General features: G+C 45.7%; 1 protein-coding gene and 1 long non-coding RNA gene across 2 annotated transcripts in view; one reads left to right on the top strand and one right to left on the bottom strand.

The window, feature by feature from the left end:
• The window catches only part of LOC111838674 (uncharacterized), a 106,092-nt gene that overhangs the window by 57,341 nt on the left and 20,964 nt on the right, over window positions 1-27,787 (bottom strand). The gene's annotated exons all lie outside the window — the stretch shown is intronic.
• On the top strand, window positions 664-1,481 carry LOC140579687 (uncharacterized). The gene has a single exon (XM_072702369.1). It carries the CDS (start codon window positions 664-666, stop codon window positions 1,336-1,338), a length of 675 nt encoding a protein of 224 aa, XP_072558470.1. The 3' UTR covers window positions 1,339-1,481.

Raw genomic sequence — 27,787 nt, 5'->3', positions numbered from 1 at the left:
ACTGTAACTTCGGGGAATTAAAAGAAGAACTGATCAGAGACCGTATAGTGGTTGGAATTAAGGATAAGAGACTGTCGGAGCGCCTGCAATTGAATCCGGATTTAACGCTAGCCACGGCAATCCATAAAATACGACAAAACGAGACAGTTAAAAAACAGTAGGTAGTACTACACGGACCGGACACAAGAGGGGGGGCTAACACAAATGTGGATGCAATAAAAGGAAAACTAGTACAGAAGAAATCCTCCCAGTTTTATAATTACAACAGAAATGACAAGAAAATGACTAATAGACACAAGCCAACGATTCAAAAGGATTGTGGCAGATGTGGCACAGGGCGGAAACATGCTTGGAAGGACTGTCCAGCAAGAGAGGCCGAATGCCGTAAGTGTCATAAAATAGGTCATTTTGCTGTGGTATGTCACACATTTAAGGTGGACACAGTAACTCAGGAACAGTGTGATTTCCCGTGTGAAGACTATTTATTTTTAGGGGAAATTTAGTTATTCTTCTCCGGTTATTAGCGGTACGTTTACCTGTGAGAAGTGTCAGTTAGTCGCTAGGCTGACGGAGAAGATTGTAGTTTTAGAGGGACGTATCCGGACGTTATGGGACATTCAGGAAACAGAGAGTTTTATTGATTCAGTGTTAGCGGCTCCGAATATGTCCGCCACAGGTATTCAGTCTCCCCCCGCTCCGGCAGCAGAGCCTACGCAGCAAGGCGAGTGGGTGACGACCCGGCGGCATAGTCGTAAATCCAACCAAAATTCACACCGGCACCATTCGCCCATTCGCGTTTCCAGCAGGTTCTCCCCACTCAGTGAAACTCCCGCTGAGACACCTGTTGAAAGTGCTCTAGTAATAGGCGACTCTATTCTAAGAAACGTGAGAGTAGCGACTCCAGCGACCATAGTTAATTGTCTCCCTGGTGCCAGAGCGACCGACATCTCGGCAAACTTAAAAGTGCTGGCTAAAAGTAAACGTAAATACTCTAAGATTATTATCCATATCGGCACTAATGATGTCCGATTGAGGCAATCGGAGATCACGAAATCAAATTTTATAGAGGTGTGCAACCTTGCGAAGAAGATGTGTGTGTCAGTAACGTGCTCTGGCCCCATCCCTGCTAGACGTGGCGATGAAATGTACAGCAGATTATCATCGCTACATCGCTGGCTGTCGGAATGGTGCCCGATAAATGGTGTGGGTTATATTGACAACTGGCGGATGTATTGGGGTAGGCCTGGGCTTTTGAAGAGGGACGGTATTCACCCCTCGCGGGCTGGTGCTGACCTCTTGTCTAAAAGCATAGCTCATAGTCTCCAGACAAATCGCTGACTAACTAGAGCCAAGCCCAGGCGGCAGGCAAACCGGCATAACCGACCGCCTGCTAGTCGCCTAGAGTCGTCACCTAGGGTTCATTTTATTGAGACTGTGTCTGTTCCCCGCGTTTTTAATCATGGAAACCGATTCCACCGTAGTGTGTGCCATAATAACTTAATAAAAATTACAATGAATCCGTTACTAGAAAACAGCTGTGATGCAGGGCTTAAACTTAAATTTGGACTTATGAATGTAAGATCACTGGCTCCTAAGGCACTATTAATAAATGAAATAATTACTGATTTTAGTCTTGGTGCCATATGGCTCACGGAGACCTGGCTTAAACCGAATGAATTCATGGCACTGAATGAATCTACTCCAGCTGAATACAGTTACAAGCATAACCCTCGACCAAATCGCAAAGGTAGTGGTGTTGCTGCAATTTTTCAATCCAGCCTAGGAGTGACTGAGAAATGTGGTCTTAGTTTCAGCACATTTGAAACTCTTGTTCTTAGTCTTGCTGGTTCATCTCTTTCTTGCTCTTCACCCCAAATCACCATTGTTATTGTTTATAGACCACCTGGGCCGTACAGTAATTTTCTTAAGGAGTTTGCTGATTTTTTAACTAACCTGGTGGTCAGTACTGACAAAGCTGTTATTGTGGGTGATTTTAACATTCACATGGAGAAAGATAGTGATCCTTTAAAAATAGCGTTTACAGCTATTCTTGACTCTCTAGGTGTATGTCAGAATGTAGTCGGGCCTACTCATGCCTGTAACCATACCCTTGATTTGATTATTAGTCATGGCATCTTGGTGGAACATGTACTGTATCTATTATGCCTCAGAGTCCCCTGCTCTCTGATCATTACTTGTTAACGTTTGAAATTCAGTATATCCTCCCGTTGACCACAGCTACAAAGTACAGAATCAGACGTTCCATTGCCTCACTAACTACAACAACATTTATGAAACAACTTCCACAGTCCTTCAGCCTTACATCTGAAGCATCGTGTATAAATGATCTTGAACAGGCGACTGCAAACATGGATAAATCCCTTCGTAGCACACTAGATCTTGTAGCTCCACTTAAGAAGATTAAGCTTAGAGATAGGAAACCTGCCCCCTGGTACTCTGATCATACACGTGAATTCAAACAGGCATCACGCAAGCTAGAGCGCAAATGGCGCTCAACTAAACTAGAAGTTTTCAAATCTGCATGGAAAGAGAGCCTGTCTAAATACAGACAAGCACTAGTGACTGCTAGGTCTGTGTATCTCTCCAGATTAATAGACGGGAACAAAAACAATCCAAAATTCCTATTTGAATCCGTGGCTAGGTTAACACAGAATTCTCCATTAAACTCGCAAGTCCCACAATCTCTTAAGAGTAATGACTTTATTACATTCTTTAATGGTAAAATAACTAAGATTAGACAGACCATCCAGTGCACGTCCTTAGCTACCTATGACTGCCAGACTCCTGCTAGTCTTAAGCCTATCAATAATGAGACTTTTGAATCTTTCATTCCTATAAAACACCCAGAACTCCTGAGCTTAATTTCCTCCTGTAAATCCTCTACAAGCCTCATAGACCCAATTCCTACAAAATTTTTCAAGGAAATCGCACCACAGATTAGCAATACCCTGTTAAATGTGTTAAACTCTTCTCTTAAGCTTGGATATGTTCCTAAACCTTTTAAAATGGCTGTTATTAGACCCGTTCTAAAGAAACCAAATCTTGAACCTAGTGTTTTAGGAAACTATAGACCAATCTCAAATCTTCCTTTCATTTCAAAGATCATGGAAAAGGCTGTAGTTCGTCAGTTGTCTTCTTTCCTACAAAAAAATAATACTAATGAATTATATCAGTCTGGCTTTAGACCAAACCATAGCACAGAAACTGCTCTAGTCAAAGTAATGAATGATTTACTTATGGCTTCTGACTGTGGCTTGATATCGCTGTTGGTATTACTAGATTTAACTGCAGCATTTGATACTGTGGACCATAATATCCTCTTGGACCGGTTAAAAGGTGTAGTTGGCATTACAGGGACAGCACTCTCTTGGTTCCACTCATATTTAACTGATCGCTATCAGTATGCATATGTGAACAACGAATCATCAAAGGCCACCAAAGTCACATACGGTGTCCCACAGGGATCAGTACTGGGCCCACTACTGTTTACCCTATACAGTACATGCTACCGCTTGGTAACATTATTAGAAAACATGGTGTTGGGTTTCATTGTTATGCAGATGATACACAGTTATATATCTCGGTTAGAAGATTGTCTGTTAGATATTCGGTGCTGGATGGCAAAAAATTTTCTAATGTTAAACACAGAAAAAACAGAAGTACTGGTGATTGGTCCCAAGGCTGCAAGAAATAAGTTTCACCACCTCAGCATTAGTGGCCTTCCTACACAACCTAACACAGTGGTTAGAAATCTTGGTCTTCTAGTAGATTCGGATCTATGTTTTGATGCTCACATAAGAAGTATTACTAGAACTGCGTTTTATCATCTACGAAACATAGCCAAGCTTCATAAGATGCTATCACTTCGAGAGGCAGAAAAATTAATACATGCCTTCGTAACTACCAGACTAGACTACTGTAATGCCCTCCTTTCTGGTTGCCCGTCTGGTTCCTTAAATAAACTTCAGCTGGTACAGAATGCAGCAGCCAGAGTTCTCACAAACACTAAAAAATTTGATCACATCACACCAGTCTTATCCTCCCTTCATTGGTTACCAGTTAAGTCTCGGATTGACTATAAAATACTGCTGTTAACCTATAAAGCACTGAATGGCCTTGCACCAGACTACCTTAATTATCTGCTGACCACATACAATCCCCCACGCTTGCTTCGATCTCAAGGTGCGGGATATCTGTTAGTACCTAGGGTAGAAAGATCTACGGCAGGCTGCAGAGCTTTCTCCTATAGAGCTCCTCAGCTGTGGAACGGTCTTCCACCGGATGTGCGGGTTTCAGGCTCACTTTCAATATTCAAGTCTAGACTAAAAACACACCTATTTAGTTTAGCTTATAGGGACACTAGTTCTAGCTCTAGCTAGCTTCTCACTCCCAGTTAAACCTATAGTGTGAGGTGTAGAGCTGGGTGGGGATCGGTGCCATTGGCTTTGGATAAACTGAGTTGACAGTGCTGTCACTCTAGCTTCACAATCGCTTGTGGGATTGGAGTGCTGTCATTTCAGGGACTCCCCATGACTGCATTCCCACCTGCCTCTCCCTCCTACTTATGCTGCCATAGCCATATCTGCCGGAGCATTGCACTTCATATTGCACTCATCTAACTTTTAGCACTGCCTATAGTCTCCCTTACTTTGACTAATTGCATTTATTTCCACCACCTTCATCCGGGGGGTTCCGCCTGGAGCCCTCAATCTATAAAGATGTCCAGCACACCCTGCAACATGTGACGTCGCCACTACCAATGACGTCCGTGCATCCAGCTCGCCGTTCTGCCTGTGTCATCTTCCTTGTATGACCCGCTCCCTGCCTTCTGGCTGCCTGGTGATTGGAGGGAGTGGTGGCACCGGCTTGTCATCTCCCCCCTGCTCCCCGTTTGTGTTTCAGATTTAACTGTATTTGACTCTCCCTGCCGGCCCCTGGAGGATGGGCTCCCCCTTTGAGTCTGGTCCCTCCCAAGGTTTCTTCCTTCTGGGGAGTTTTTCCTTGCCACTGTCACCTATGGCTTACTCACTGGGGGTTTTGGGTGGGGATGCTGTAAAGCGCTTTGGGACAATGTCATGTTGTGATAATGCGCTATACAAAAATAAATTTGTTGTTTGTTGTTGTTGTTGTATTTGTGTTGACCTCACAAACTTAAATAAGTGGGTCAAGAGGGAACGACACATTCTTCCAGCTATAGACCAGTCATTGGCTCTGCTTTCAGATGCACAAGTCTTCTCTAAATTGGATGCAAAGGCAGGCTTTTGGCAGATCCCTCTCACAGAAGACTCAAAGCCTCTCACCACCTTCATCACTCCATTTGGGAGATACTTTTTCAACCGTCTCCCATTTGGAATAGCGTCTGCACCAGAACACTTCCAAAGGCGCATGACCCAACTACTGGAAGGTCTGGAAGGGGTGATTTGCCATGCGGACGACATTCTAGTCTTTGGACAGGACAAGGAGGAACACGATTTGCATGTACACCGAGTTCTACAGAAGCTCCAGTCTGAGGGGTTAACTCTCAATGAAAAGTGTGAGTTTAGTAAGTCAGCATTGCACTTCGTGGGTCACAAAATCACCCACAGTGGCATAGAAGCCGATCCATCCAAAGTCAAGGCCATTCTTCAGATACCAGATCCAACATGTATTGCGGATGTACGCAGACTGCTGGGCATGGCTAACTTCTTGGCCAAATTTCTCCCAGAGTTATCCACTGTCACTGCACCATTAAAACAGCTACTTAAACAGGAAAATGAGTGGTGTTGGGAAGTGCCACAACAACAGTCCTTTCACAGACTTAAGGAACACTTGAGTTCTCCCAAGATTCTGGCCCGATACTCACCTGAAAAAGACACTAGAGTTGAAGCCGATGCTTCTTCGTATGGCTTAGGTGCAGTGCTTACACAGAAACAGCAGGATAGTACATGGAAGCCTGTTACGTATATATCAAGAAGTCTGAGCGATGCAGAAAAGCGCTATGCTCAAATTGAGAAGGAGGCTTTGCCGGTCACGTGGGCCTGCGAAAGACTGTCAACATACATAATGGGCCTACACTTTACTATACTCACAGATCACAAGCCTCTCATTCCTCTTCTCAGTTCCAGAGGCCTTGATGACTTGCCACCGAGAATCCTTAGATTCCGCCTTCGTCTCCTGAGATTCAGCTATGATATTCAGCATGTTCCAGGAAAAAACCTCATCACAGCTGATACGCTCTCCCGAGCTCCCACCAGAGAGGGACTGACACATGCAGATGAACAGCTGGAAAAAGAGGCTCAGGTCTTTGTGGACACAATGGTATCTTCCCTGCCAGCAACAGAGACTCGTCTGACACAAATAGCCAAGGCCCAGGCAGCTGATGAAATCTGCAGGTCACTGAAGATATTCTGTTTATCGGGCTGGCCTGACAAACATGCAGTGAAAAAGGATCTCCTGCCCTTCTGGCATGTCCGAGGAGAATTGACAGTGGCAAATGACCTCCTCTTAAAAGGAGACAGGATTCTGATTCCAGGAGCATTGCAAAATGAGATGCTCAAAAAGATTCACGAGGGCCACCAGGGCATTTCTAAATGCCGCACCCGAGCCCAGCATTCCATATGGTGGCTGGGCCTCTCATCACAGATCCGCCAGATGGTTGATCAGTGCACAACTTGTCAGGAACACAGGGTGCCCCACTATGAACCACTGCTGCCCACCGCAGTCCCCAAAAGACCTTGGGAAAAGATTGGAATAGATCTTTTTGAGTGGGAAAAGAAAAATTACTTACTCATTATCGATTATTTCTCCAGATTTATTGAGGTGGCACACCTTAGAACAACTTCATCAGAGGTCACAATCAGCGCCCTCAAAGACATTTTTGCACGTCATGGTATTCCCGAGGAAGTTGTCTCGGACAATGGTCCTCAATTCCTGTCAGAGGTCTTTCGTCAGTTTGCCAGGGTTTTGGACTTCAGACACACTACAGCAAGCCCGCATTATCCTCAGGCAAATGGGGAGGCTGAGAGGGGGGTGCGTACAGTCAAAGAACTGTGGGCTAAAGAGAAAGACCATAGCAAAGCACTGCTTGTCTACAGGTCCACACCACTGCAGCACGGCTTCTCTCCCTCACAATTGCTTATGGGCCGACGATTACGCACAACCCTTCCCCAGATGTCTGGTAACCTGGACCCTCTGTGGCCAGACATTCAGGAGTTCCGGCAAAAAGATCGTCAGGTACGGCAGAAACAAGTACAGCACTACAACTCTCGCCATGGCTGTCGTCCACTTCCCAAGCTCCACTCTGGGCAGACGGTCTGGCTGGCAGCAGAGAAACTGTATGGATCTGTTGTGGGTCCAGCTCACACTCCAAGGTCCTACTTTGTGGAAACTGAAAGTGGGGGAATGTTTAGAAGGAACCGTAGGCATTTACGGCCCTCGGGTTTTGTTACTAGCTCAGGGCGGCTTAGTAAGGCTCCTGAGAGACTGAACTTGTGAAAGAAAAAAAAAACAGAAATAGGAGAAGTGTGTTAAATGATTATTTCTCTGGATGTTATTGATGACTATTCCTGAGGGGGTAGGATGTTTTATTGGTTCTTTTCCAGTTACTTAGTTACATGTTCTTCTCAAGCAATAGTACATGTTTAGATACAAAGGAGAATGTGGGATTATATATAATCTGGGGGAAGAATCACTTGGCTAAAAGGGGGAGGTGTAATGAGTGATGAGTACTACAATTCCCAGGATGCTTTGTAGGGGTCTGGGGTTTGACCGGGAAAATAAATGGTTACCTGCATGTTGGCAGTACCGGGTCTCTGTGTCTCATACAGTATATGCCTAACATTACAACTCTGTCTTAACTACTGTCCTAGAATGGTAACCTCTTTCCATTTGTTGTTGAAACAAATGCTCAGAGTACCTGTTTCTATTTTACTGTAATATGTGTCAATACCCAAATCACCATGAACTTTAACTTATATTTAAAGAACATTAAATTAAGTTATGAAATTCTGTGCTCCCTTCTTTATCGACTCATCCTGAAAAGGATACATACAGTAGATGGTAATCTGGTCAAGGAGTCATAGCTGGTTCCCGAAGGGGTGGTCACAGTGACATTGCAGGTCTTCAACTGGTGGAAGGTTGGCTGGCCTAGCTGGTCATATGTATAGACATGCCGGGGCTTTCTGACTCTCTTTAGCCTGTCCCTCCACGTTTCAACATTGCTCTGTTCATTCTCCGGCCCATCAGCTGATGCTTCAGTCTCTTTCTCTACCTCATGTCTCTCCTCCACCTGTTCCTCTTCAGGGTGCCCCTCGGTTTCAAATGTCATCTCCGGCTTCTCTCTTAATGATGCCCTCCTAGGACAGAATTCTTTTGCCTCAGCATTGAGGGGTGGATCAGCATGTGTGACTGCTCTCCACATGTTACATTCCTCCTCACTGGAACTGTCTGTGTCTGTCCGGTACATATGATGTTTGGTTTGATGATGTCTTATTCCCTGTTTTTGTTTGCTCCCACCATTTTTCTTTTTCGGGTTGTTGTTTTTCTCACCAGGTCCACAAACCTCAGGCTTTTCCACCAGGTAAGCACATGGCAGAAGTAGGTTACGATGTAACACTCGCTTTCTTCCTATCCCCTGCAATGGCTCGACTACATATACTGGACTGTCAGGGCCTTTCCTTCCCTTGACAACATGGATCATATCTTCCCAGTAACTACGCAGTTTCCCAGGACCCCCTCTGGGTGTGAGGTTTCTCACCAGGACATGGTCACCTGGTTCAAGGGTAGAACTCCATGCATGCCGATTGTAGTTTTTCTGTCCTTTTCTTGCACTCTTCTTCATATTCTGCATTGCAATAGTATAGGCTTCCTGCATAACCTCTCTCCATCTCTCTGCATAACTTGTGTGTGACTGGTTCCTTTCTTCTCCTGGCCTCCCAAACAACAGATCAACAGGCAAGGTTGGTTCACGGCCAAAGAGGAGAAAGAATGGAGAAAATCCCGTTGTTTCATGCACAGTTGAGTTGTAGGCGTGGACCACTTTGTTTAGGTATTCTTTCCATCTGGACTTTTGCGACTCTTCAAGTGTGCGTAGCATACCCAATAGTGTCCTGTTGAAGCTTTCAGCAGGGTTAGCTTGAGGGTGATATGGGGAGGTGCGGGAATGACTGATACCACAATAATGTTGGAGCTTGCGAAAACAGTGTGTTTTCAAACTCTTTTCCTTGATCATGGTGTATCTTAGATGGGAAACCGAAACGCATAATAAAGTCATCAAAAAGCTTTCTTGCCGCAGTCTTCCCAGATTTATCTTTTGTTGCATATGCCTGGGCATACTTGGTAAAATGGTCTACAACTACGAGTATGTATTCCTCACCTGCCTTACACTTGTCCAGGTGTAGGTAGTCAATTGATATCATCTCAAATGGTGCAGAGGTCTCAATGCTCTGGATAGGTGTTTTGGTTATTCGATTGGGCTTCTTTCTTTTAACACAGCAACACACCTGAGTAATGTAGTGTTCCATCTCCTGTCTCATCTTAGGCCAGAAGAAGCGCTCCCTGGCAAGAGCCACCATCCGGTCTGCACCTAAGTGTCCCATTTCCTCATGTAGGTGTTTATAGACAATGGGTTTTAGGGAATCTGGAACAACTAACTGTCTTCTTGTTGTGGTCTCTCTTCTAAGAATTCCATCTCCATCTATTTTCAGACGAGGCCACTCCCTGAGAAGCTGCTTGACTGTCCAATCCTCTGCCAGCTTGTCCCTATACTTCAAGTAGTTATGTGTTCTTTTCAGGACCAAAACTCTATTTATGGCTAAATCCGTGTTCTGGGCATCTCTGATGGCTTCAACTGCAAGATGCTGAATTGGCTCTGAGATGCTACATGCTTCTGGTAGTGCATCTATATTACAGGTGACAGCGGAGATCCAATCAACTTCTCCTGCTCTCTCTCTCTCTAGAGCTTCCCCAATGCATTCAATTACATCCTGTTGCCACCCTTCAGTGCACTCTTCCATGATTTCCTCAATGGGCTTTGCTCTTCGGGACAAGAAATCTGCATCTTGATTTGCTGTTCCAGGCCTGTACTTGAGCGTGAACCGATAATCTGCCAACTCCGCCACCCAGCGGTGTCCAGCTGCATTGAGCTTCCCTGACTTTGTGACATATGTCAGAGGGTTATTGTCACTATATACAGTGAAATGAGGCGCATGGAACGGGTATTCACGAAAGCGTTCTGTTATGGCCCATTTCAGTGCAAGGAATTCTAGTTTGCCAGAGTGTAACTTGTAATTTTTTTCTGCCACTGTCAATGTCCGTGACCTATATCCTATGACTCTAAGAACACCCTCTTGGCGCTGGTACAAAACTGCACCTAAACCGTCTTCTGAGGCATCCACATGCAGCACGAAGGGTTTCTCTAGATCTGGATATGCCATCACTGATGGGTTCGTCAGCTAGTTAACAAGTTCATTTAATATTTCTTGGTGGACTATTGTCCACTGGACTGGGTGGGAGGGTGGTAGCTGTGCGAATTTACGGTTCCTCCCCCTTTTCTTTTCACTTTGTTTTTGTTCAGACTTGGGTTTTGCCAATAGTTCATAAAGGGGTTTGGCTGTCCTGGAGAAGTCTTGTACATAGGCTCTGTAATAACTGAGGAAACCCATCAACTTTCTCACTTCTCTCATGGTGGACGGTCTCTCATGCTTCAGTGCTTGCACTGCTTCCATTTCTTTGGGATTCATTCTGTATCCCTCAGCAGAAACGACTCGACCCACAAACAGACCTCCCGTTTGAAAAAGTCACACTTCTCTGGCCTTAGCCTGATGCCACATTCTCTTTGTCGCTGCAATACTTTCCTCACATTTTGGAGGTGTCGGTCGAAGCTAGAGCTAAAGACGAGCACATCGTCCAAGTATGGGACACAAACTTCATCTCGGAGATCCCCCAGGCATCCCTTCATGTAGCGCTGAAAAGCTGCCGGTGCATTAGTGAGACCAAATGGAATCCTTATCCATTCATGGAGTCCCCATGGTGTTATAAATGCGGTAAAGGGTCTGCTTTTCTTGCTCATGAAACCCTGGTGATAAGCCTTCCCTTGATCCAACACTGTGAACCAAGAGTTGCCTCCCAAATTTTCCAAGATTTCCTGTATCCTCGGGATTGGATGCCGGTCAGGCAGTGTCTTCACATTCAGCAGTCTATAATCTACGCACAAGCAGAGACCTCCATCTTTCTTCCTGACGCATACCACAGGTGAAGAATATGAAGAACAGGACTTCTGGATCCAGCCTCGGTTGAGCAAGTCCTGTATATGTGTTTTCACTTCTTGATAAAGATGCCTAGGGATTGCATTGTATGTTTTTTGCACAGGCACATTGTCCTTTAGCTGTATATCCATCTCCAAATCCTTAATGCATCCTGTATCCCAATCGTCCTTTGCGAAAATATCACATTCCTCTCTGAGCATTTTCTTTACCTGCTGCTTTTGGTCGTTCGTCAAGTGACACAAGTCCACTGGTGGATCCCAGGGCTCAGCTTGTATCATCCCACTGGACTGCTGGCTATGTGGGTAAACACTGCTGTCCGATGACCGGGGCACCTGATTCTCCACGTATTTTGATTGCAGTGGGTAGATGGCATCAACCCTGTGTAACCAGCCCAGTATAGTGCGGCCACAAAGCATAATGTCCCCATCAGTCATATTTTCAACAGTCACCTCAACTCTACTTTTACCTTTTGGAGGCAGCTGAATTAACTGTTCTCTGATGGCTAAGCCAGTTGGCCATGGCGCCTCCTGATTTGGCTCCAGCACTACCTGCGGTGCATTCCACACCCCCTTATTCAACCACCCACACTGCACTGTCATCATTTTGTTCTTCGGGATGGTCACTGGTCTTCCGCCTATTCTGGCCATGTGGGGTTGGCTTTCAGGCTTCCGCCTCTTTAAGACAGATAAGATAGCTCTTGCGGTCTTGCATCCCACTTCCAGTGCGGAGCACAATCTCTTTATCATGTGACCTGGAGGGGTACAGTCTTCAGATGTGCCATTTCGTAGTGCTAGTTCTTCAGTCACGTTAAATCCGATGATGGGCCGTTCAATTTCACCACTGGCAACCAGAATGGGGACCAGGACTGGTTTGTCGCTCATTCCGGCCACAGCATTTTTAAACAGGGTGAATTCGGTCTCCATCCATCCTTCATACGGGATGTCTGTTCCATTTGCAGCTGAGATCTCCAATGCCCCTTCCTCAAACAGCTCCTCCACTGGTCTCACCTCAGCATCAGGCAGGTACTTCTTCTTCCAGTTCGTTCCCACTATTGATACTTGGGAGCCGGTGTCCCACAGTATTGTAGTGTCAACACCCCCCAAGGAGGCACGAACTAGGCACCACTTCCCTACCAACTTAGCCGTTTGTCGTTGTTTACCAGTGAGGGGCGCTCCAAGGCTGAACAGGTCTGCTTGGTCCATCTTTTCTTCCAGATGAGGCAGGATTTCGATCTTACCTGTACTGGCTGAGACATTTTTCATTCGACAACCTGATGCCCAGTGTTCTGTACTGCCACACTTTAAACAATGATCACACCTCCCTTCCGGGTTGGACAGTCTACACTTCTGGCATTGTTTGCCATTTGTCCTCTTGGGCAGTGATTGATGTTTTCTGTCTGACTGTTCACTCAATCTCCTAGGTGGGAACTTAGCAGTTTGGTGAAGAGTGGCAATTTCAGTGGTGAGGTTCTGGATAGCTTCACATATAGCCTTGTTGCCTTGGTCGACCTTTTCCATCAGCGTATCTCGTTTTGTTGCTTCACAGTATTTGTTCTTACTGTTCGGTTTGTGCACGCAGTTTTCCCTTCCGATGTCCTCATTTTCTTCCCTTACTGCTGCAACTTTAATCATCCTTGCCTTTGACATAGCTGACAGCTTATTCTTTCTTTCCATCTCCAGGCTGTATGCAGCCGTCATTTTTTCCAGAAGGGCTTCATCTGTAACCTTGGGATTTTGTAAGTATGGCCTTACGTCTGCTCGGATGGTGTCATCATGGAGGTCAGTGAGAACAGTTTGAAGAAACTGATTCTGGACGAGCTCTGGACTATACTTCAGGCCTGACTTAGCTCTTTCCGAAGCAAAGATGAAGCAGAGTGGTACAACTCTGTGGCATCTTTCTCAATGTAATGGGTCCGTAACACTTGCCTGAGAGCTTGTAGTGTGAAATGAACTCTACTTTCTAGATAACTCTTTAGTTTTGTGCCCGGAGCTATGGCTTGAATGACTGCCTCAACCACTTCTCCTTCATCATATCTCTTTTTCAATGCCCTTTGAATTTGTCTTTCCAGGCTGGTGTATGTTAAGTTGTCCTTTTGATCGTTCAGATCTGGTACTGATAATGTCAGTAACTTTCTTTCTATCTCCCCAATAACTTTCTCCCAGTCAGGCGACATTTGTTGTATTTTTGCTCGTTGCCTTAATAATAGTTCTGCCGACGTCGGTGTTTGTGATTAGCAGTTAGCGGTGGCTGGTCACTTGTGGCTCATCTTGCTTCACGGTGAAACAAACTCCAACCGGGCGGAAACACTAAGTTTATGTTGCCCTCCCAAAGAGACACAATTCTGTCCTCCTTTTGGCCAGTTTATTATTCCCCGTTCAGCGCTGGAGTTCACATGAAGCACACACCGCTCACGCCCCCAGGGTTTCCCTAGACGGAATCAAGCAAGCGGCCGGAGCGCTTCTCCCACACCGATCCCGTGAACCGGCAAGACCGGTTACCGTATGCCCTCCTCCTCCAGCTGATACCGATCGCAGCGATTAAGAGGCTTTTTATTCACTTTTGGCTCGTCAGCCAAACGCGAGATCTTCAGCCTTTGTTGCGAATTTTGAGCGTTCATTCCCTGCCTGTCTGTACCTCTGCCTGCATCCCTGACCTCTGTTCTGTTTTTTCTCGACCACCGATTCTTCGCCTAGCCCCTGACCTCCTGCCTGTCCCCGGATTTCGAGCCCTGTCTACTTCCCTGGATACCGACGTCGATCACCTGACCTCCTGCCTGTCTCCGGATTCCGAGTCCTGCCTATTCCCTGGATACCGACGCCGATCGCCTGATCCCTGCCAGATATATTCCCCATAACTTCTGGACAATAAAGCTTTTCCCCTTGGGCAGATCCGCTTTCGCGTCCTCCTTACTTTTCCGTCAGCGCCCCCTTGACAGAAGATCTCGCCATTGGGATGGACCCTGCGGATCGGCCTGACATGCAGAATCTCACGGAAGCCCTGGGAAAGCAGGGCATCCTGCTTGGGCGACATGAGACTGCGCTCGCGGTGATCAGCGATTCTCTGGAGTCTTTTAACGCCGGGCTGATGGATTTAACAACATTCTTTATTGGTTTGTCCTTCCGCTGTCACCCCAATCAGTGAACCACGATTGCCCCCGCCTCCGCAGTATAACGGTGACCCAGGAACCTGTCACTCTTTTCTATCGCAGTGTTCTCTTATTTTCGGGTTGCAGCCTTCTGCATTTCCTACGGATCGCACCCGAGTTGCCTATATTATCACCCTGTTGACCGGACCCGCTCGCGAATGGGCGACTGCAGCGTGGGATGCCGGAGCGCCTTTTTGTATTACCCTGCAGGGTTTTACTGCTGAGATGAAGCGAGTGTTTGATCGTTCAACACAAGGCAGAGAGGCGGCACGCAAATTACTGCAGCTCCGTCAAGGCGACCGCTCGGTCTCTGATTTTGCCATCGCTTTCCAAACACTTGCGCTGTCCACGGGCTGGGATATGCAGGCTCAGTTCGATGCTTTTTATAACGGACTATCTGAGAGCATAAAAGACGAATTGGCATACAGAGAGTTGCCGGCAACAATGGACGATTTAGTAAGCCTCGCAATTCGCGTGGACATCCGCTTCCGTCAGCGCCGCAGGGAACGTCACAGACTGTTGGACCTGCCGGCCATCCGAGAAACAGCTGGGGTGTGCTCTCCTGAGTCCCACGTCGAAGCCTTGCAGGTGGACCGTACTCGTTTGTCCCCTGCGGAACGACAACGACAGCGGACTGCCAATGCCTGTCTATACTGTGGGCAGGTGGGCCATTACATCTCTCGATGCCCAGTAAAAGGACGCACCCACCAGTGAAGAGGAGGGTCCTGGTGGGTGTAGCTCCGATTTTTCCCTCCATTCGACGCACATTCCTTCCTGTGCTGCTCTTCTATGGGGACATCCAGCAGCCCTTGGCCGCCCTGGTGGATTCAGGGGCGGATGATAATTTTATCGACACTACGTTGGTCCGCCAGTGGGGTCTGCCTACCACGCCGGTCCAGACGCAGTTGACAGCACATGCTCTGGATGGACATCGAATGGCCACCATCACCCGTGCTACACCTCCGGTGAGTCTTGCTATCGGGGGTAATCATGTGGAGGAACTGTCTTTGTATTTAATTGATTCTCCCCAAGCACCTATAGTATTAGGCCACTCCTGGTTGGTCAAGCATAATCCTCACCTCGATTGGAAGAAGGGGTCCATTATGGTTTTGCCATTCACAGTGTCTCCGTACAGCGCTCCCTTCTTTGGTTCCGGAGGAGAAAGAGGAGTTCCCTGACCTGTCTTCGGTTCCCGCTGCCTACTTGGACCTGAAACAGGTATTCAGTAAGGCCCGGGCATCCTCTCTTCCTCCTCATCGTCCTTCTGACTGCGCGATAGAGTTATTCCCGGGTACCTCACTCCCTAGGGGACGTCTCTACCCCCTATCTGCCCCTGAAAGGAAAGCTATTGAGGATTACATTAACAGTGCTTTAGTGTGTGGTATAGTCCGGCCGTCGTCCTCTCCTGCAGGCGCAGGGTTCTTCTTCGTAGAGAAGAAGGATGGGTCTCTCCGGCCTTGCATTGACTACCGTGGGCTGAGCCAGATCACCGTCAAGAACCAATATCCCTTGCCCCTGTTATCCTCAGTCCTTGATGTGCTTCAGGGGGCTAGCTGGTTCACAAAACTCGACCTACAGAGCGCCTATCATCTAGTTAGGATCCGTGAGGGGGATGAGTGGAAGACCGCTTTTAACATGCCCTCTGGACACTACGAGTATCTCGTTATGCCTTTTGGTTTGACTAACGCACCGGCTGTGTTCCAGGGGTTGATAAACGATGTTCTACGAGATATGCTACACAAGTTTGTTTTTGTTTACCTGGACGACATTTTGATATTTTCCCGGTCCGAACAGGATCACGTTATACATGTGCGTGAGGTCCTCCAATGCTTATTGGTTAATAAGCTGTTTGTCAAGGCAGATAAGTGCGAGTTTCACCAGCAGTCGATCTCTTTCCTGTGGTTTATACTCGGGGAGGGTTCGATACAGATGGATCTGGAGAAGATCAGAGCCGTCGAAGAATGGCCCCATCCCCTCAACCGGAAGGAGGTACAACGTTTTTTGGGATTCGCAAATTTCTACAGTCGTTTCATTAGAGGATACAGCACCGTTGTGGCTCCTCTTACGACTCTCACCTCCACCAAGGTCCACTTCCAGTGGTCCCCAGCAGCTGAGCAGGCATTCCTGGCGCTTCGCAGGAGTTTCACTTCTGCTCCTGTTCTCCAGATCCCCGATCCCGCTCGACAGTTTGTGGTGGAGGTGGACGCATCCAGCACTGGTGTAGGGGCCATCCTTTCCCAGCGAGTCGCGACAGACAAGAAGATGCATCCTTGTGCTTTCTTTTCCCACAAGCTTACCTCTGCCGAAAAGAACTATGATATCGGTAATCGGGAGTTGCCTGCAGTCCGTCCGTCTGGCCTTGGAGGAGTGGCGGCAATGGCTAGAGGGCACCAAGGACCCTTTCCTGATCCTCACGGACCACAAGAACCTTGAATATCTTCAAACGGCTAAGTGACTCAATGCCCGCCAGGCTAGGTGGTCACTGTTTCTCAACCACTTTAATTTCCATATCTCCTTTAGACCAGGCGCCAAGAACCGCAAGCCTGACGCTCTGTCACGGCAGTTTGGAGAAGAGAGCTCCCAGGAGTGTCCGGGGCCTATTCTGCCGGAGAGCCGCTTCATCGGAGCAGTGTCCTTGGGGGTTGAGGAGGCCGTCCAGGCTGTCCAACATTTCATCCAGTCACCAAACCGGCTTTTTGTCCCTGACTTCCTGCGTTCCCGGGTCCTCCAGTGGGGACATGACTCCCTCTTGGCCTGCCATCCTGGCGTACATCGCACCTGGGCACTTCTTGGACAGCGCTTCTGGTGGCCTTCCATGCTGCAGGACATCCGTGGTTACATCGCGGCCTGCCCGGTGTGTACTCGTAATAAGACTCCTTCCCGGGCTCCAGCAGGTCTATTGCAGCCTCTTTCTGTTCCCTGACGCCCCTGGTCACATATCTCATTAAATTTCGTAACAGGCCTTCCCCCTTCCAGGGGTTTCACTGGAGTTCTCACGATTGTGGACCGCTTCTCTAAGTCCATACATTTTGTTCCTGTTCCCAAGTTGACCACATCTGTTAAGTTGACCACGTCTTCCGGTTGCATGGTCTACCTTCCGACATTGTTTCTGATAGGGGTCCACAGTTTGTTTCCAGATTCTGGAAGGAGTTCTGTAGGCTGCTTGGTGCCACCGCTAGTTTGTCCTCCGGATTCCACCCACAGTCCAATGGACAGACAGAGAGGGCCAACCAGGACCTGGAGCGGATGTTACATTGTATGGCCTCACACTCATCTGAATCTTGGAGTGGTTTCCTTTCCTGTCTCCTCCACGGGTATGTCTCCATTCCAGTGTTGTGTTGGGTATCAACCTCCCTTGTTCCCGGCCCTGGAAGAGGAGGTTCTGGTCCCATCCATCCACCGTTTTCTTCGTCATTGTCAACGGACCTGGAACAGGGCCAGGTCCATCCTGCTATGTGCCCGTAAGCGCATGGAGGCTTATGCCAACTGCCGCAGGTCTCGGGCTCCTGCTTTCCATGTGGGACAGAGAGTGTGGTTGGACGCTAGGAACCTTCCTCTATGGGTTCCGTCTCGGAAGTTGGCACCCCGGTTTGTTGGTCCCTTCCCCATCACCAAGGTTGTTGGTCCCTCGGCGTTTCGTCTTCCAGCGACCATGCGGCGAGTCCATCCGACCTTCCATGTCTCCCTTCTGAAGCCCCATGCGGTCAGTCCCCTGGCTTCTCCTGCGTTGCCTCCTCCTCCGCCCAGGTTAGTCGACGGCGGGGAAGTGTACACTGTCTGTCGCTTGCTGGACGTCCGGCAAAGGGGTCGTGGTCTTCAGTATCTGGTCGACTGGCAGGGGTACGGCCCCGAGGAACGGTCCTGGGTTCTGGCTCGGCATGTCCTGCATCCATCTCTGATCTCCGACTTCGAACGTCGTCGTGCCGGTGGTCCTGTTCGCCCGCCAGGTGGCGGTCGTGGAGGGCGGGGTACTGTCATGGATCGCTCTGGGGAAGCCCCTGTGACATCACGCAGGGTTCTCCCGCCACGCCCCCAGGGTTTCCCTAGACGGAATCAAGCAAGCGGCCGGAGCGCTTCTCCCACACCGATCCCGTGAACCGGCAAGACCGGTTACCGTATGCCCTCCTCCTCCAGCTGATACCGATCGGAGAGATTAAGAGGCTTTTTATTCGCTTTTGGCTCGTCAGCCAAACGCGAGATCTTCAGCCTTTGTTGCAAATTTCGAGCGTTTATTCCCTGCCTGTCTGTACCTCTGCCTGCATCCCTGACCTCTGTTCTGTTTTTTCTCGACCACCGATTCTTCGCCTAGCCCTCTTACTACCGACGCCGATCGCCTGACCTCCTGCCTGTCCCTGGATTTCGAGCCCTGTCTACTCCCCTGGATACCGACGCCGATCGCCTGATCCCTGCCAGATATATTCCCCATAACTTCTGGACAATAAAGCTTTTCCCCTTGGGCAGATCCGCTTTCGCGTCCTCCTTACTTTTCTGTCAGCGCCCCCTTGACAAAATAAAAATATATTGAAAATAGTTTCCCTCCTGGACTTAATTTCTTTTCTTTTTTTTTTACTATAGGTAAGGGTATAAATTATGGGGCCACAATATCTACATCTTGAGATATTACATCTGCAGTTTCTTCAGGAGTGAATCTCTGCATGTCTCTTTACTATTACCTCAGATCATCCTCAGAGTTGGCGCCAGTTTGTACCCTATATATAAACATTCCTTTTTGTTTTGTAAACAATTTCCTTTGTTCCAACTGGCTGACTTGTATTGCAAACTCTGTTTTCTTTGGTCATTTACAAAACGTTCACATGGCAATAAGTACTAAAAATAGGTTCATAGCAGTCAAGGACCAATCACAGTTACTTAGTAGTAAAAACTGTCGCCAATGGCAATCACAGATTATAATAGCATGTTGTACATGTTCTTTTTAATTTTATTTTAATAAACTGCTTTTAGGAGAAGTCAGCACATATCATACACCAAATTGCACATTTTATATGACAAATTAAATGTTAGGGTGTTTCCATCAATTCAATCAAACACTTCCATAATAAATAACAGAGAGAGCCTATTCAAATGAATGTGAAGGAGGGAAACGAGGGAACCTGTGAGGGGCTTTTGAAATGTATTAGAGGATTACAAAAGTATGTCATTTGAGTATATTTGCTCTAAAGAAATCCAAATTTATATAAAAAAAGCACAAGTCATCACATTTTAAGTTTAAAACATTTTTATTTGATTGACTGGCTCGTCGAATTGGCTGCTGGGATTGCTGTAGAGGCTGCTGGGATTGCTGTACTGTGCGGGAGTGGTGTAGTCGCTGTGTGCACTTGTGTTGTGTTGTGTGCCTGTTGAAGCGGTTGATTTGATTTGAATTATCTGTAAAGTATATTTGAGCGTTTCTGTGCAAGCATGGTTACGTGGGTGGTTGTTGTTGTTTTCATTTTTTATTCTTATTTTTACGTGTGTACTTGTCTGTTCTTGTGAGTGTTACCGAAAGCTGCGGGCGCGAGTGGCGTTTCTGTTTGCGTCCTTCGTATTAAACACCCGCGGGTAATATTATCGAACATCGGTAACATTAACTCTAAAAGGTCAGTTGCTCCGGAGCTTTGCTCGGTCGCCGGTCGGGGCCGGGAGGACATTTTCCACTTTTTTTCCCGCTCCGGCAGTAGCCTGCTTTGAGAGGGTTTTTGTGGTTTTTTGGCCTCCCTAGAGCAACTTCGCTTTAGTTTAGCTAAACGTGGTTCAGCAGGAAGTTAATCTCGGGTAAGTAATTGTAAATTTGGTTATTTTAAAAAGTTAAATTTAAAGGTTGTTATCGCTGACGCTGCCGGATAATTTATAATAAAGTACTGATTTAACGCAAGTGTTAATTTAGTGTTTTAGTGTACTCGGCACTTTGTTTTAACTATACGTTAATTAGAACAACTAAAAGTTTAAATATTCTCTATTAATATACTGGGCTGGGAGTAAAGGACGGGGACATAGTGAGTTAGGTAATTATGGGGCCAGCTCAGTGTTGTGTTTGCAAGATGTTTGCCCTTCTGGATGCTTGCGTCCAGTCGGACTTCGTCTGCGAGCGATGTGGGTTAGTTGACTCACTCATGGTCCAGGTTCGTGACCTAGAGGAGCGACTGGCTCTCATCCAGCATAGCAATGAGTTAAAGGAGAGAGTTAATACGCCTTCTAGGGAGACTATGTGTACGTCACAAGCGGGGAGGGGGGAGAATGATGAACAGGTAGGTTGAGAGAGCTGGGTGAACGTAGGTTGTAGACGTAGAAAAGGGCGTACACAGTTCACAGAGGCGGCATCACCTGAAGTAACGGTTTCTAACCGCTTTCAGGTGCTTCCAGCTTTAGAGCCGGAAGAGACTGGGGAGGCAGGTGGGCCCTTGGGCACCAAGGAGCCACCTAACCCCAGTAGGAGGGAGGTTGTGGTAGTAGGGGATTCAATTATAAGAGGTGTAGATAGCTATGTGTGCACCCGTGATAGAGGGTCCCGTACGGTATCTTGCCTGCCTGGTGCCCAGGTAGGGGACCTTCCAGATCGAGTGGACAGGCTTTTGGCCCCAGCCGGGGTGGATCCAGTGGTCGTGGTGCATGTTGGCACCAATGACATAGGAAAGGGCAGAAGGGCTGTTCTGCAAGATAAATTTATAGAAGTCGCGGATAAGCTTAGAAGCAGAACATCCACGGTGGTATTCTCTGGAATACTTCCCGTGCCACGTGCAAGTCAGGCAAAATTAGCTGAGATAAGGGGATTAAATGCGTGGCTAAAATGGTGGTGTAGGAAAGAGGGGTTCAGGTTTATGGGGCACTGGAAGACCTTCTGGAACAGGTGGGACCTGTTCAAGCCAGACGGGTTGCATCTGAACCATAGGGGAACCAGTGTATTGGGGAGGCGTATGTGCAGAATAGTTGAGGAATGTTTAAACTAGGGACTGGGGGGGCAGGGAGGTTAGTTAAGAATTTATGTGGGGAGAGACGGAAAGCCCAAATAAATATTAAAAGTAGACACTGTAAAAGGCCTACCATTAGTGGTCTGTATTTGAATGCTAGGAGTATTAGAAACAAAATTAATGACTTAGAGGCTTTAATTTCTTCAGACAATTATGACATTATAGGAATAACTGAAACATGGATGAGTGACAATAATGGTGATGAATATAATATGGATGGTTATACGTTGTTCCGTAGAGACCGGATAGGCAAGAAGGGAGGTGGTGTTGCAGTATACGTAAAAGAAAACTTGCAGGCAAGGGATCTCACTGATAAAAATAAAAATTCAGAAGCTGTATGGATCAAACTTGATGCTAAAGATTCAAATGGCCTAATTGTCGGGGTTTGTTATAGGGCACCTAATGTAGCTGTAGAGGAAAGCAGAATATTATATGATGATATCAGGATTATGAGTAATAAAAATGATGTGGTGGTTATGGGTGATTTTAATTTACCTGGGATACAGTGGGACACAGTCTCTGGCTCTTCTGTAAATGAACTTGAGATGGTGGAATTAGTACAGGATTGTTTTTTTACTCAGTTTGTTAATACTCCTACCAGGGGAGAAGCCCTTCTTGATCTCGTTTTTTGTAATAACCAGGATAGGATTGGAAATTTAGAGGTTTTAGACCCATTGTACGGTAGTGATCATCCATCCATCCATCCATTGTCCAAACCGCTTATCCTACTGGGTCGCGGGGGGTCCGGAGCCTATCCCGGAAGCAACGGGCACGAGGCAGGGAACAACCCTGGACGGGGGGCCAGCCCATCGCAGGGCACACTCACACACCAGTCACTCACACATGCACACCTAAGGGCAATTTAGCAATGCCAATCAGCCTCAGCATGTCTTTGGACCGTGGGGGGAAACCGGAGTACCCGGAGGAAACCCCACGACGACCCGGGGAGAACATGCAAACTCCACACACATGTGACCCAGGCGGAGACTCAAACCCAGGTCCCAGAGGTGCGAGGCAACAGTGCTAACCACTGCACCACCATGCCGCCCCGGTAGTGATCATAACATGGTTAAATTCGAGGTTAATTTTAGTGTCCGAAGAGCAAAGTCTAAATTAAAAGTATACAATGTTAGGAAGGCTAACTTTAATGGTATGAGACGGAAATTAGAAACTGTAAACTGGACAGAGTTAAATAGCAAAACAGTTGAAGAGGCATGGGAATTTTTCAAAAGCACATTGTTGCAAGTGCAAGAGGACTTCATACCTGTTTCCAGCAAAACTAAATCTAGGAAACGACAACCAAGGTGGTTTACTAAGGAAATTAAGAATAAAGTCAGGAGGAAAAGGGCTCTGTTCCACAACTGGAAAATAACTAATGATTTCAAAATCAAGCAGGAGTATCTAAGTCTACAGGCAGAGTTAAAAAATGACATTAGGCTATCAAAGAGGGATGTAGAAAGAAAAATTGCATTGGAGGCTAAGCATGACAGTAAAGGTTTCTTCCAATATTTTAACTCCAAGAGAGCACTAAAAGCTGAAATCACTAATTTGCAGGATAGTAAGGGCCTTATAATTGATAACGAAATTGATATGGTAAACGAGTTTAATGATTATTTTTCAAGGGTGTTCACAATAGAGAACACAAGTAACTTACCACCAATTAATACGAATACAGCATCGTCTATGACCAATATATGTATAACTGAGGTTGATGTGATACTAAGCCTAGCTAAACTCAAAATAAATAAATCGCAGGGGCCTGATGGCATCTTACCTTTAGTCTTGAAAGAGATGAGGGATATTATTAGCCAACCTTTGACTTTAATATTCCAGAAATCGTTATCTGCGGGTGTGGTACCATCAGATTGGAAGCATGCTAATATAACACCCATATTCAAAAAAGGGGATAGAAGTAATCCAGCAAACTATAGGCCAATCAGTTTAACTAGCATTACTGGAAAAATAATGGAAGCTATAATTCAAGTGAAAATGGTAGATTACCTAGATGCAAATAACATTATAAAGGATAGCCAACATGGATTTAGGAGAGGTAGATCCTGCTTAACGAATCTGCTTGAGTTCTTTGAGGAAGCTACAAGTGAAATTGATCACAAAAAGGCCTATGATGTGATTTACTTAGATTTCCAGAAAGCCTTTGATGTTGTCCCCCACAAACGGCTCTTGTTAAAGCTTAAAGCTGCAGGAATTTTAGGAACTGTGGCAGCTTGGATCAAAAACTGGCTAACTGATAGGAAGCAGCGAGTAGTTATTAGAGGCACTATGTCACAGTGGGCCTCTGTTTATAGTGGGGTACCGCAGGGTTCAATTTTAGGACCACTATTGTTCCTAATTTACATTAATGATATTGACATGAATACACACAGTAAACTGGTTAAATTTGCAGACGACACTAAGGTGGGCGGGGTAGCAGATACTAATCTAGCAGCAGAGAGGCTTCAACGGGATCTGGATTTAATTAGCGAATGGGCTGATACTTGGCAGATGAAATTTAACACAGATAAATGTAAGGTAATCCATGCTGGGTGCAGAAATATTCAGTACAGATATTTTATGGGTTCCACTAAAATAAAGGTAGCTGAATACGAGAAAGATCTCGGTATGTATGTTGATGCTTCCATGTCCCACTCTCGCCAACGTGGGGAAGCAATAAAAAAGGCGAACAGAATGTTGGGTTATATCTCTAGATGTGTGGAGTTTAAGTCAAGGGAGGTGATGTTACACTTATATAATTCCTTGGTAAGACCCCACCTAGAATACTGTGTGCAGGTTTGGTCACCATACCTCAAGAAGGACATTGCTGCCTTAGAAAAGGTGCAACGAAGAGTTACGAGAATGATTCCTGGTCTTAGAGGAATGTCTTACGAGGAGAGGTTAGCGGAACTGAATCTGTTCAGCCTTGAGCAAAGGAGACTAAGGGGGGATATGATTCAGGTCTATAAGATTCTAACGGGTCTGGATGCTGTTCAGCCAAATGACTATTTCAATATTAGTCTAAATACTAGAACTCGTGGCCATAAGTGGAAATTAGCGGGAGAACATTTTAAAACAAATTTGAGGAAGCACTTCTTTACACAGCGTGTAGTCAGAGTATGGAATAGTCTTCCTGCTATTGTAGTGGAAGCTAAAACCATGGGTTCCTTTAAATCAGAGCTAGATAAGATTTTAACAACTCTGAGCTATTAGCTAAGTTCTCTCCAAACGAGCTTGATGGGCCGAATGGCCTCCTCTCGTTTGTAAATTTCTTATGTTCTTATGTAATTGAATGAAAACAGCATATTTTAAGCTCCGTAAATGCGCGCCTTGGTTTTTGAGCGGCTTTCGTGGTCTACACCGACATCCTGTGGGCAAAAACATGCATTACATTCAAGATAAGGGATAACTTATTGTGACTGAAAAGTTTTGGATTAGATTAAATTAAATTAAAAAGAGAAATAATAAATCTTTTAGCTGGGGGTTAATACGCCCCCAATGCCACCTAAAGCTATATGATTCCTAAAGGTACACAAGGGTACTTTCAAATGAGGCTCTAAAACCATCAAAACTCAAGCGGTATATCGAAACAAAACACCCAAAACTTATCGGAAAACCATTGGAGTACTTTCAGCGAAAACATGATGGACTACAACTGCAGAAGCAGACCATTGTCTCCCTAAAAACACACACATTTATTTTGTAGGACAACTTTCACTATAACTAACGGAATCACTGGTATCTGTTAGCTCACTGGAATCTTTTTCTTTTTGCGCGACTTTAACAAGGAACCTATCCAATGACAGCCGCTTTTCGATTTCGTGGAAATGTGGACATTGCATTGTTGTTAAACAGATTAATTGCTCGCATTGCTACGGCCTTATTCGGGTGGTGCTTTTCTACTAAATTTTGACTATACGAGCGAAGCACGCCGACTGACACTGCATGGGAAATGATTACCCACAATCCCGCAGTGAGAGAGAGAAGAACCCTCTTGGGGCTGTTTTGATCACGTGACGCTCGGCAAACAAAGCGTAAATGTAATACACGTATTGCAAGACCTTGCTCGTTTATCAAGTTAAGAATTATAAAAAAAAATTGCCCGAATGAAACAGTGTCAGGGGAGCAAATGCTGAGTTTAAACAAGTCCCGAGCGAAACCAATTAACATACAGCACGTCGTTTTACAAGAAACAAAGCACTATTTTAACACAAGTTTTTAAGAACGATGCAAAAGCCATTATCAGTAGAGATGGCAATTTCGGCACCGAGGATCGATCTGTTCCGAAGACGTCTGAAACTATTGGTCTCAATACGGAGTTTACAAAATGTTTCGAAACATCAGTGACGAGACCGCCGTGTCATTGTTCACGGCAAGAGAAAAAAACTATTGAAAAAATCGGGGCTTGTTGGTTTGAGTGAGTAGTTTGGCGATCATTATTATTTGAAATCCAATTGTATTAGTGAAACAGGTTAGCAGACAGTGTGATTTAGGCATAAATATAGTGAGGGACATATAGTAGGTGTAATATCAAGGTTTTGCTTAGATTCAGTTATAAACATAAATCAAAAAGCTAGAGTATGCATAGACACATAGATTACATATACATATATTAACATTGCTAACATAGACAAAGATTGTTGTCTGCACTGTTCTATTCTATACAAATTAATTAAAACTAAACCATTCCTATAACCTGCTCAACATGCACAAACCTCAGTAGCTAATTACTTACTATGCACACTCAGTACTCGGATGGTATGTAAATACAGAAATTATGTTTTATCAATACACAACCATGGGAACAAATAGGGGTGGGCGATATAACCAAAATCTTCTATCATGGTAGAAGCAATTTTCTACCTCGATAACGATATATATCACAATATAGCAATTTATATCTGGAAATGCATAAATAAAAATTCAAACACAAAGAAACTGTTTTATATAATGTAATTTTATTTAAAAAAACTTTTTACTTTAAGTAAAAAAAACAACCATACTGTTTACTGCAATGTATTGTACTGCATTTTTTGACATATTCGTTTGGATGCTTGGATTTGAGATGATAGAAAAGGTTTGACGTGTTTCCACCGCTTGCTAAAACAGTGCTCTTGCATACCTTGCAAATCACGTTCGTCTCATTCGTATAAACTTTTCCTATACTCAAACCAATTCCACACCAGAGCATGTGAGCGGAGCGGAGCGGTGAGAATTTCCGCTCCTCGCTCACGAGGCTGTTGGCTCCGCCCGCTCCTCCGCTCTAATTCGCACTATGCCGCTCCGCTCAACACCTCTCCTCGCTCCACTAAAATGTCCTCCCGCTCCAGTCAAATCGCTCCACGCTCGCTCCAATTTAAAAGAGGGACAAATAATCTGCATGCCTAACAAATGTCACCTTAAACCGAAGCCTTATGTCATAAAGAAATATGAGCAACAGCAACATTGCCAGTCAGAACAGAAAATATTTATTTTTAAGCAACCTATCGGCAACAACGGACAGGTTTGGAAATGGCATTCCACACAAAAATAGGCTTAAAAATAAAGGAATCAGTGGGTTTAATAGCCTAAAGAATATACAGACACGTTTTAAATTCCTCAATTTTTTTCTGTTGATGCAGCACGTCTCTAAAATAAAATTTTACGTTACGTGAAATAAAAAAAAAATCTTATTAAACCTACTTTGAATGACAAAACGAATTTATTTGATTACCAATATTTACTTTATAGGCTTTTATACTTTATAGACTTGATATGTAACTTGACTACAAGTTACAACCATATAAAACTTGCACGCGTTTTGCTCTGGCTTCCGCTTGTTCGCGTAGCACACTCATGTTTCTGAGAAAAGTGATTCCAAAGTGAATCTTTTACTCACTGAAACAGTTTCACCACATTGTTGTTCTTGCTGTACATTCTTGTCATCTATATGTTTGATAAGAATAGTACACTTGTATGATTTATCAGTTTCCTTTGTGAAATACTTTGCGAATTCCATCTCGGCCAATTTGTGTAACAGTCTTGATAATTGTACAGATGAATTCTGCGTAGATTTGGGCACGCCTCAGAATTGTAGTGTGAGCGGTATCGGAGCAAAATTGGAGCGAGACAAAGCGATCGCTCCAGTCTTAATTAGAAAACCCGCTCCGCGCTCTGACCAAATTCCGCCCGCTCCGCTCCTCGCTCACGCTCCGCTCACATGCTCTGTTCCACACCACAGACGATGCACCTTTTTTCTTTACAATCTCCTCCTTGTTGGTTTCGTCACATGTAAGCAAACTCACCGCTGCACCGTCTTCTTCCATTGTCGAAGTGAATGTGTATTGCGTGGTTACCCAACGTGCAACGTCACGTGATCTCAATCACGATTAAGACGATAGACCAAAATCTCTATCGGTTGACAAATTTCTACCGGTTAGTCG

The sequence above is a fragment of the Paramormyrops kingsleyae genome, chromosome 18, assembly GCF_048594095.1.
Source record: "Paramormyrops kingsleyae isolate MSU_618 chromosome 18, PKINGS_0.4, whole genome shotgun sequence".
In the NCBI taxonomy this organism is placed as follows: Eukaryota; Metazoa; Chordata; class Actinopteri; order Osteoglossiformes; family Mormyridae; genus Paramormyrops; species Paramormyrops kingsleyae.
The sequence above is the reverse complement of the archived record's forward strand: the minus strand, read 5'-3'. Positions and strand labels throughout refer to the sequence as shown.